Here is a 12,295-nt window from a genome sequence, read left to right as displayed (position 1 = left end):
TGCTCCTTACTTACAGTTCGTTACCATGAACTGTTTGATTTTCCTTGGTTTTAAGTCTCAGTTCTCCATTTATAGTAATTTCTCTTTGCTTTAAATTTAAAGTATTATATTACTTTGTTTTTTCTCTTTCATAAAATTCTAGACAAGACGCTTTTGTCTATCTTGGAGAGTAGTTGAGGAAGGTGAATGAAACTCACGAATGAACTCAGAACTTTAATGTTCTGCAGGGATGGTATTTTGAAGTACCTATCTCCACCTCTTCTCCCTTTAAAGGCACTTACCTTTTAAATCTTTGTGTCATATAAATAAAACATTCAGAAATACATTGGTACCAGTTTAAATTAGCAGCTCCACAGAAAAAAATATACATGTTAACAAATAAAAGTATTACTGTGAGGTTCTTTGTTTCGAGCTCTTTCCTTGTATCATATTTGCATCTGTGATATTGTACCCTACCCCACTCCCTGATCATCTTAGGTATAGAACTAAATAATAGGCTATACTTCTCTATTACTATTTATTTTTTGATGGATAACATTTCTCTGTGAACAGGTTTCTTGACCTGTCAAAAGCATTGTGTCGTTCTGATTGCAGAAGAATCAAAATCTGTTGGAAACCAAATATTATTTCAAAATGTGGATAACAATGGAAAGAAATATGATCATCTGATTAATTGAAACATGTTGCAAATTATAAATTTCATTGTTTTAGCATTTTCTTTTAATCTTATATATATCCTGGGGCTAGGCCTATGTCTGGGGCCCTCAGGAGGAAGGGATTGTGTTGTTACAAATGCAACTAGGATATTTAGAAAGAATATCAAATCAGGCATCAGATGGTACTAATTTTATTTTATTAACATTTTTCCTTTTGTGGTGCTACCAGTACAGATTGTTGCCAATTTATCTATTGCTCATGCAAGGCACAAGGAAAGTGTTTGAAGCCTCATAACTTTGCTCAATCCTAATTTATAAGGTTTTAAAGAATAGAACAGCTATTCTTCAATTAAAGGCAATACTACCTATGTCAGTAATAAAGAGCCAAAGTCTTAAATTCATTACTGATCTATTTATTTTTTCAGAACTACTTTATATAAATAGACTGGCTGTAGAAACTTTGGAGGGGGCCTATTTGATTTGAAACTGATGGTGCTAGTGCTCTTTTTTGACAGTATAAAGAGATTCTAATTAAAAGTAAAAACATTTTAATTTATTTAAATCCTTTTTAATGAACTAGGCTATTCATTTGGCAGCAACAAATTATAAGAATACCTTAACCTTAAGGACAGGTCCAAGAATCACAAACCTAGCAAAGAAACAACATAATTAGAATTGTTTCAGATTTAAATTAAGGTGCAGAAAAATATCCAGGGGGCGGGGGCAGAAACCAGAATAGCATCATGGTGGGGGGGGGCCAAGGAATATATTTTAGGATAAATTACCTTTGGAATAAGTTTTTTTTTAAATACATTCAGAAAAAAAAGCATTCTGAAATAAAAATAGTAACTAATTTTACATACAAAATAAATAGAACTCAGCAAAACTCTAAATGGCAAAGATTCCTGGGAAAGGGATTAATCCATTTAATCTGTTATATACTTAACTATTACATATTATTATGTATTTATTATTTATTATGTCCAAAACCTAGAGTAAAAGAAAATCAGACACAATCAAAAATACAGAAAGATTCATTGTCCCCCCTCCCCTCCTTGAACTGAACTCCCTTATAACTTCAGACATTTAGAAAATACAGAATAACAAAAGAAAAACTAAATTTAAACTTACAATCCAGATGTCAAAATGACCCTTTGAGAAACTGACATATAATTCCTCTGAATTCCCAGGAATATTTTCGGTGTATGCCTTTATTATTAGTGTGGGATAGGAGTAATAGTGTCCCTTTGATTGCTACAATATATCTTTATGTAGCACAAAATATTACATTAACTTGCCTACCAGCACAAAGGTAGAGAAGGCAAAGCAAGCTTTTATGAGCCTTTTTATCAATAGCATTCAATCTGCTGGCACACACTATAGCTAATATTACCTACCAGGGTAAGACACACTTTATTTCAAAACTTCAATTACATTACTCCTAAGTGAAAGGATTCAATTGTCAAGCTTTGAGAAACAATAGTCACTGTAGCATAGAGTGAGGTATAGGGAAATATCAACCCCCTTATCATGTAGATTAATTACCATACTGATTATTTAAGTTCTAATGTTGTTCTCTATTTTCACACAATTTTTTTTTTTCATTTGATTTCCATTCATTTTCACTATCATATTCATTTGGATCAACCTTTAGCTTTTACACCAAAGTTTAACTTTTGCATTTATAATGCTTCAAGACTGAAAAAAAAACAGTTCTCTTAATATTTTTTAAAAGGAGGCCTTAAATGCCAACATTGTCATTTTTGTCCTATTCTGCATTCTCACTGCACTGACACAATTTGATTAAGCAGCCTCCTTTTCTTTGATGTATAATCATAAATCATGTGGACATTTTGAGTTGCTGCTCTTTTGAGAAAAGCCAAAAAAATATTCACACAACTGATTGGGGTAGCTGATCCACTGACAGCACCTGAAATCACAGCCTTCTCTGTTTTGTCTCAGGTTGTTATGCTTGTAATTTTAAAGGAGAATTCACTGGAGAATTTTACAAAACTGAGACAATGGGGAATTATCCTCAATTTATAATTATTGATATATACAATTTAAAAGAGGGAATCAAGAACATGGGGTTTATGTGTCCAGTACCCCACATGATATCTTACTTAGGCCTTGCATGATTTTAAAAATGATCTGAAATTAGATTTTGAAAGACAATTTTTTTTTACTGAAAATATGGGATACTGAAAATAGGGAAAATAGGCAACTTTTGACTTAAAACAAACAGAAATTATACCTTATATGAGGGTTTTCTTATCCTTAACTCCTTGCTATATACTCTGAAGTTAGACTTTTTAGTCCAAATTCTTTAAGAAAATTAACTAAAACACAAGGGCCATTAAATTGAAAAATGAAGCTTTTTTAAGCAAGAAAAAACTTTAACCTGTTTTTTTTTCATTATTTAATTCTATTTTGTGAAGCAGTATAGCTTCATGAACACAATACTTTTGCTAATGCAGAAAAAAGTCAATATTTTGATAGTTTTTGACAGGTAGCAAAACATTGAAAACATTTTTCTGAAAGGTAATGAAAACAGTAGGCTACACCAAGTAACATAAAACTATATAAAAAAAAAGAAAATTAATTACACAAAAATAGGACAGAAAAACAGCCTACTTATCAAAAACAAGATAGAACCTTCTAGAGTTCAATCTTATTGACAAACGCCATAGGTTTTGGCTCTCCTTCCTTTGGTTTCCTCATAATTAGGCTACTTTATTGTCCCAGATTTCCAGGGAGGGGCATGGTCCTCACCTACACTGCCCATGGGATTGGTCTAGTGGTTCTACTCTCTAAACAGAAACATACTAAAATATAAAGAGTAATACACTACTCAATTCCGTCTTGTATATTCTTTCTAAATATCATGGCTGCTTTTCTGACAATAGTCCCAACCACCCTAACCTGATAGATAGATGTTTCTATCCATCAGATTATTGTCTATTAATTGTTTTCTTTTAGCCTTTAAATATTCCTTAGGCTTTATATGGGACCATTGGGGGGGGGGGGGGCATTTGCAATTGCAAGTTAACTGATTATTATATTGGGGAGAGCATAGAAAAGTAATGTAATGAATATAATGCAAAAGTAAGCATAATGTAAAAAGTAATGAGTAGGCTAGCCTAGTGTGTCTACCTTGTCCCTGTGGCTGTTAAGCAGAGTTCACATGCATGTCTAGCTAGAATCCCATGTCTAGCCAGACTTCAATGTCTAGGTAACAACCATTCAGAAGTAAAATTGGTGCTTAAGGGCTGTATACACAGAGCTGATTTCCAAATCAGCACCAATTTTAAAAGAAATTGGTGTTGATTTGAGCTTGAAATTTTTTCTTGTTTTCAGTGCCAATTTACATAATCAGCACCAATTTCCATCACTATCATCAAAAAAAAGGGATACAAATAAATAGTCAGCTGAGTTGAAAAAAAAAGTTGAACAAAAAAAAGGGATACAAATAAATAGTCAGCTTAGTTGAAAAGACAAATTGAAACTGAAATGATTGAAATATATTCATAATTGCTATTTCCCTAGTAGGGATAGCTCTGTGCCACAGCTTGTTGATTAAAAAAAAAGGGGCTCAGCCCTTTGGGGTCCCTGACGCCTGTACACTCGCTTTGTTGTGCATTTTTTGGCCTTCGGCTTGCTATGACTGTTAATATGTTTGCTGCAAACTCTCTCAAATTCCTGCATATTGCAACTACCGATGGCATGAACGGGCTTATCAAACCTTTTTATACCCTGCTTAGAAATTTAGTGTTGTGCCTGCTTTTGACTTATATTGTTTGCTTAACTTGTTATTGACTGAGGGTCCGCCTCTGCTTGTAGGCTATTTATTTGTTCATTTGACAATTTATTTCTTTTTTGTGATTCAACTTTGTTGTTTAAATTATTTTAGCCCTTTGGGGTTTTATTTGTGATGACTGAAAGGATGGTTAGCAGTCCTGTCACCTCTGACCCCAATAACGCTAGTGTAAGGAATTTGGCTTTAGGTATTGAAGGTCCAAATGAAACCAGTAGGCCTAGGCTGTTGACATCAGGGTGTAACAGTTATCGCCAAAAAACTGTTTCAACATCTCCAAAATCATGAGTGCAGGGGCCATTATGGTTCAATGTTAGAAAGACTTGGACCAGATGGCTCCATTATCATAATAGCTGTGAACCAGTCAGTAGCTGCTGTTATACTTTCTATTTCAGATATAGCAGTAAATGGATGTAAGGTAAAGTTTGTGCTTGGTCCTAGCTCTAACCCTGCTTTAATCAGAAATAGAAACGGCATTGTATTTATCCTATCCAAGGGGGTCACCCATCTGGTTGATTTTGTCAAGGAGGTCCAAGTTGATGAAAGAATACAACAAGTGACATTGGCCTGTAAAAATCCAAGCCTGTCAATTATTCCTTTGGTTTGCACCATTAATTGGGATCCCTCTGAAAATCTCTGTTTGGGGTGCAAGGTATACAGTTAAGCAGTTTATCCCCCGGGCAATTCAGTGTTTCAATTGCCAAGGTTTTGGCCACATGGCCTTAAATTGCTGCAGAGGCAGAAGATGTCTACTTTGTAGTAAACAACAAACCCTTGATGAATGCCCCCAATCTAAAACAGTAAAGAAAGATCAGGTACTCAAGTACCATAACTGCAATGGTAACCATGCTGCTAATGCCAAGGAGTGCCCAGTAGTCACAGAAAAGAAAGCAATTGTAAGTTACTCTTTCACCGATAATGTCCCCATGAGGACTACTGCTGAGGTCTTGAAGAAAGGACTTTCTAAACATACAGATCACATCCCCATAGTACACAAAGACTCTATCCCTCCAGTGACTCCTAATCAACCTCCAGCTGAGGAACTCAACATGAGGTATATGGCCATAATAACAGCCCTGGCAAAGCAGAAAGTAAATGTAAACAAAAGGAGTCTGTACCTAGCCCAGAAGGTGTTACAATACAACCTAGGGCCAGACCTAGGTTGGCTCCTTCTCAGACCATTGACTAGTTATCTCTCCATTGTTTCCCTTGGGTTTGGTATGGTTGACTAAATACAAACTCATTAAGTAACTTGGTTAAGACTACTGGTTTGGTTCCCTGAATTCATTTTTTTTTTCCTGCATGTTTCCTTTTTTAGAGTTGCCTTATTTGATTATAATTTGATCTAGGTGACAGGCTAAATGTAACATTTATTATAATTGATTTGCATAAAATTTGTATTTTGCTGTTTGATAGGGTATTTGCATCATTATGGTTCCTGTTCATAATTGATGGCAGGTGCTGATGGGGATTAACCCCTAAAATAAGCAAGATGCATTGTAGATGTTCTATATTAGGCCTGTTTTTTCACTCATCAATGTGCTAAAATCTTACATCTTTTGTCAAAAAATAATTAAAAGGGAAACCTCTGAACAAAGATATTACATCTTTGGTTGTTTTTGTGCAAATGTCTTTCATCATTCTGCTCTGATCAGCAGTCTGAGAACAATGATGAGTAGATCATCAAAGTTCTCTCATCATTGTTCTATATGGCAAAACAGTGGTGATCTTCACAGGCAGTTGCTGCAGGTGATATACCCCCTACCAATAGCAAGATAAGTGATACATGATCAGGTTCTGTGAATATTAACTAAAGTGACACCCAAGCAAGCTAGTGATTACAGAAGGCACAGAACAATTGAGTGATACAAACACATATCAAACCCTAAACAACAAACAACAAATAGTCAGCTAGAGATGTCTGTGGTGAAAGACCCTGCTACTGAGCTGAGATCAATCATGCCACTATTAATAAACTCCAGCTGACTATCTGTGTCAAGATTTTTTGTTTTTGAAAATCTTGCTCAATAAATTTTTCTTTTAACAAATTTTTCTTACCACTATTCTTTGTCCACTGATGCTGAAATTGGTTCCTGAAATCAGCTATGTGTGCCCAGCCCTTTAGCTAAAATTACAAATTTAGTTTTAAATAGAATACAGTTGTCATTTCTAGCCAATCAAGATAGCTTATGCAGGCAAAACTTTCAAAATTGTAATCCCTATTATTTTTACTGTCACAATAGCCTATAATGGATGAGATAAGCTAAACAATTGGCTTAGTGTGCTTCACTATTATTTCTGGTATTGCATATTTGCCTAAAATGGAAAAACACAATTAATGAGAAAACAAAAATAAAATTTCAGTTCAAAAAATAAACATAGATGATGAAAATAGTGGAACTTGATACATTCTGATTGGTTATAATCAAAAATCCTAGACAACTGAATTCTAGAGTCTGGAACTCACAGTCTAGCTAAGCAAGTGTCTAGCATGTCTAGCTAAGCACCAAAACTTAGGCTACTTGTGAATGGTTGTTGTCTAGACATTGAAGTCTGGCTAGATATGTGTCTAGACATGGAATTTTAACTAGAAACCCTGCTTTATGGATTCTTGTATATATTAACCAAGAAACATTATATTAAAGCTATACATGGGAACATGCCTAGGCCTAATTTATTACATCTTCTGCAATCTTTTGAAAAGGTTCATTTTGCAGATAATATTGAAGCTTATGGGGTAAGACATCAAGAAACTCTGCAAAGATTGGATGGCAACCATCATTTCCGTATATTATGAAAGCCTTTATCATTATTCTGTCACCACTTTCCTTGAAAGACTTAAAATATTTGCTATTTTGTTCAAATGAAGCTGATTCCTTTCTGCAGATGGTGCTCTACAACCAAGGTCAGTGTTGCCAGATTGTGAAAAAAAAAGTAAGCCGCAGTCTTTGAAAAACAAGCCAAGAATAAGCCAGACAATTTTTTGCCCAAACTTGAACTTTACTTTTATAGGTTTCCAAGCTTTGACAGCTGTTTTATAGAAATATTCACCACTATTCAGGACCTTTGATCCTACTGGAATTATACACCTTTCAATTTGTTCCCTGGTTTGCGGAAGTTCAGTTCCAGTGTAGAGATTAATTTGAGGCTGCATTTAGTAGAAATGCGATAAACCACTACCCCATGTGGAACTCTAGAGACTTTACAGAAATTCCCGCACGCTATGTTCAGAAAATGCTTGACCGTGCTTACTTTCCTGTCCTACAGTTCGGGAAAAATTATTGACGAGGACGCCCACCAGCTCGATTTCTCCTGTGTTAGTTCGAGCACTGTCCGTGTGTGCGCTGCAATTTCTGTATCCCATAATTTCACTGAGTCGGACCTCCGATTACTATAATGATACTTTGTGACCCAATGCAGCACAACTTACAATGCCTGCCCCAGGCCCTGGGGGGCAGTGAGGACACCTGAATTTTGGCTATCTGACTTTTGAGCAATTTTTAACTTAATGGCTATTTCAAAATTTTTATTGGATGTATTTGGGGAAAAAGAGCATGGGGGGGCTAGTTGCCCTCCAATCTCTTTTTACTCTAAAAAACTGAACTAGAACTTTCAATTTCCAATCAAATGAGCCATCTCTGAAGTTTTTACAAGCATCCCTTCAATAAGAGCCATATATTCCCTAGGGCGTAACTTACAACACCTGCCCCTGGGCCCTGGGGGGCTGTGTTGACCCTGGACTTTTTGTTATATGATCTTTGAACTATTTAAAAAAAAGCTATCTCAAAGTTCTTATCGGATGGGTTTGAGGAAAAAAGGGAATGGAGGGGAGCTAGGTGCCCTCCCATCCCTTTTGACTCTTAAAACTGAACTAGAACATTCAATTTCCAATTAAATGAGCCATCTTTGAAGTGATTATGAGCATCCTTTCCATAAGACTCATATATGCCACCAGGGCACAACTTACAATGCCTGCCCCGGGCCCTGGGGGGGTTGTGTTGGCACCAGAATTTTTGTTATATGATCTTTGAACATTTTTGTTGGATACATTTAAAATTTTTATTGGATGCATCAGGAAAAAAGAGGTTTGGGGGGGGGAGCTGGCTACCCTCCAATATCTTGTTATGCTTAAAAAGTGAACTAGAACTTTCAATTTCCAATCAAATGAGCCCTCTCTGAAGTTTATATGAGTATTCCTTCCATTATGCCTAATGCCCAAAACCTCCCCCCTCCCATGGAAAAAATTCATACATCTTTCTCAATAGCAAATACTTTATATAAACAATGGACAAATGTCATAACTTAAATACCTTTCTCCAGGGGTTTTGTGGGGTCAAGTTACACTTGTAGTTATGTTATTCTGACTGATTAAATCTTTTAAAAATTAATATTTTCCTGGTACATTTTTATTATAGGCCCACCAGCATCAGCAGTCTGGAGGAGAGTATGGAGGAGTTGAATTCGAATTTAATTGGAGATCAATCACCCCAGGGTTAAACTAGAATTCCTCCCTTCAAAATAGGAACAAATTGAATCCCAAACTGCAATCCATGATTTCAAACAGCTCCTAAAGGGAATTTAATGGATATGCCCAAGTATATGTTGATCGATCTTTAAGTGAATAGGGATGTGGAAGTGGATGCTTTTTAAAAGAGCTCAGCCTATGCATTATGGAAAAACACAAGGCAGGGACCAGCACACTAACAGCTGAAGTAGCTGCAATCAATTTGTGCTTAGAGACCGTAATTAAACTGAAACAGAGCAATTAACATATAGTAATATTCTCTGACTCTAAATCTGCTCTCTATATCCTAAGAAACACTGGGCATAGGCCTACATCAAACCAAAGAAAACCTAAGCAGCCTTGGAAGATTAGGCTTTGTTACTAAATTTATCCCCCTTTCCAGCCAGTATACAATCAGTCTGGTTCAACTGCCTGTGTTCAAATACAGCTAACTTCAACCACCACTCTCCTTCATACAAAATAAAGCAGCCAAATGGAGAAGTTGCCAATAGCCCATTTTGCAGGTACTGTAAAAACAATGAAGAAACCCCTGAGCATATACTATTGAATTGTAAAATACTGGAAAGAAAACTGTCAATGGATCTAAATCTACAACACCATATATAGTAGGTCAAAATACGCTGACTATATTGAATTAGATAAACCCTACTATGATGTTACCTCACATTATTAGCTAATAGCTGATTTACATCTTTCCATATTCATCCACATTTTCAATATTAATAAGCAGTGTTTACAACAAGGTAGTTTGCTATTACAGTAACATAATTTTTACAACAAAAGAAACTATGTAGCAAGGGATTATCTCATTCAGTAAAAATTGAATTCTCCCAAGAAGAAGTGTATGAACTTATCATGAGAAAAGAAGGACAAATTAAAGATTTGGATCTATTGTCAACCCAGCCCAGAAAGAAGAGGGGTCAATGATCTAGTATAATGATCTAGTATGAGGGGTCAATGATCTAGTATTGAAAAACAAGCCAAAAATAAGCCAGACAATTTTTTGCCCACAATCTAACTTTACTTTTAAAGGTGTCCAAGTTTTGACGGCCGTTTTATAGAAATACTCACCACTATTCAGGTCCTTTGATCCTACTGGCATTATCCACCTATCAATTCGTTCCCTGGCTTGAGGAATTTTAACTTTTTTTAATTTGCCACTATTTTAACTTTTGATGGAACAACTCGTCTGTATTTGGTGATGGCACTGCTATCTCTCGTCCCTATACTAATTTCAGGTTCTGATTTGTCTATTAAAACTCGTTTTGGCTCGGATCCACCACCATCAGAACCATCTGTTCCAGCACTGTCCGGTTCAGTTGAGTTGGAAGGCCTAGTAGCAGTGAAAAAATTTGAATTTTTTTTCTGCCCGTTTCCATCATATCCAGTTGAACGTTTCATTTTTATTTTCACTCGGGGTGAATGACATTCAATCTGAAAAGAGTATGGAAAAATAAACTGAATCTGTAAGTTCATCTTGGAGTAAAAATTGACAATAAGGTCCAAGCTAAGCTTGTACTTGTAACAATATTTGAATAATATATCCTGCCTATTCTGACAACTTCTAATTACTAAAAGATGATTTTTTAAACATCTTGCAACATAGCTGGGTTATTGATTTACATTGCAATACTGACTTCAAGAAGTTTAATTTTTGATTTCAGAAGTTTAATTTCAGAAAAAACTCAGCCCGGGGTCAAATTTGTGCGAGCAAAATCTCAGCCAACAGCTCTCACAAAACCAATAGAAGAGGAATTTCTGAGCTGAGCTCGGCCAAAAGGTTGCACAAACACAAATGGAATAAAATTTGTGAGGAAGGCTGAACTGAGCTCAGAAAAATCGAGCAATGGAAAACGGCCTCAATGTTGAGTTTTCTCATATACTTCCACAAAATAAAGGTTGTAAAATGGCTATATTGACAGTTCTAGAAAAATCTTTCAGTACTGAGATATCAAGAACTATTAAACAGGGGCCTCTCAACAGAGAAAGGGATGCAAACAAATAGCATTTGGCAGAGCAGAATCTCAACTTTCTTTTCATTCCCAACAACAATGTTTATACAAGGTTTAAGTACTGATATCAGTCAGAGAAATTAAAGCGAAAATTAAACATGGGCAGTGGCAATTACAAAGGCTCAGGCTCCTGTATTCATATATCTCTTTCTGATATTTTCATTAGTATTATATGGTACTTTATTACATATTAGCTATTAGCCTATATTATATATAACAAATTTCTCTAGTATTTAACTATAGGCTAATACATTGGGAAAAATGAATAAAAGTGAGTCTGAAACAAGATTGATTGCTTCAGGTTTGCTTATGTCACAAGCTGATGCTCATCACTGCTAAAAATGGGGGTGCAAACCAGTCATGTACACAAGCTATTTTTCTGTGGCATGTACCCAATTTGCTGGTAGCCAATACATTGAGGTACACACCTCAATGCATTGGGTACCCCCCCATACCAGGTAGGGATTAATTGTTTTATGTACAACCATCAACATATTATGTACTCCTTCACCACTGTAGTAGTATACCACAGGATCTGTACCTCAGAATTTGATACCTACATCTAACCAAGTGTACTACTCCATATATAGCGTAACAGGACCTACTCCATATATAGCGTAGTAGGACCTATGCCATGTTTAATGTAGTACTGATTGTGGGGTGTAGTACTCAAATTCTTAGGTACAGATCCTGTGGTGTACTACTGCAGGGGTGAAGTAGTAAATTATGTTGATGGTAGTACATAAAACAATTAATATCCCTAACTGCCCCATACCGATTTTCACTTTTGCATGTATTCTGAGAAAACCCATGACCAGTTTGCTTCTTCCTTTGAGCATATTTAAACTGAAGTGATGCAAAGAAAACCTCAACTATAAATAAATGTATCTTCTCAGAATAGGCCTAGACAAAAAGTGAAAATGGGTATGGGGTTACCTAATATATTGAGGGCAGTACCCAATGCATTGGGATGTGTACCCAGTCGGCTAGGCTGTGTACCCAAACTGTTTGTACAGAGATACATACCACAGAAAATAGCTAGAGTGTACATGACGACAGCATGACGACTCCTGGACGACTCACATGAACTAAACAGCTAAACAGGATCTGTAGATGTTACAGATATGTCTGTTATGAGGTTGATTCCTGGCGTTATTCTATACTAACAAGTAACAGATAAAATACTGTACCTTTAGCTGTAGTTCAGCCCCATGACTTAATGGCTAATGCTTTTTATGCTGTTGTTACATGCTGTTGTTACGAAGCCACGTGTCTCTTAGGATTTGAA

The 12,295-nt window shown here is 35.9% G+C and overlaps 1 protein-coding gene across 2 annotated transcripts in view; it reads right to left on the bottom strand.

Moving 5' to 3' along the window:
- The window catches only part of LOC148950638 (uncharacterized), a 29,537-nt gene extending 22,205 nt beyond the window's left edge, over nt 1–7,332 (bottom strand). For both annotated transcript variants that reach the window (XM_089092530.1, XM_089092531.1), the window contains exon 1: nt 7,152–7,332. In XM_089092530.1, the coding sequence (XP_088948656.1) occupies nt 7,152–7,280 (129 nt within the window). In that variant the 5' untranslated portion in view covers nt 7,281–7,332. The remainder of the gene's footprint in view (nt 1–7,151) is intronic.
- Between the last annotated feature and the right edge of the window lie 4,963 nt (nt 7,333–12,295).

Source organism: Artemia sp. Qi Xiang Cuo, chromosome 7 (genome assembly GCF_049724085.1).
Source record: "Artemia sp. Qi Xiang Cuo chromosome 7, ASM4972408v1, whole genome shotgun sequence".
Classification (NCBI taxonomy): Eukaryota; Metazoa; Arthropoda; class Branchiopoda; order Anostraca; family Artemiidae; genus Artemia; species Artemia sp. Qi Xiang Cuo.
This window is presented reverse-complemented; position numbering and strand designations above follow the sequence as displayed.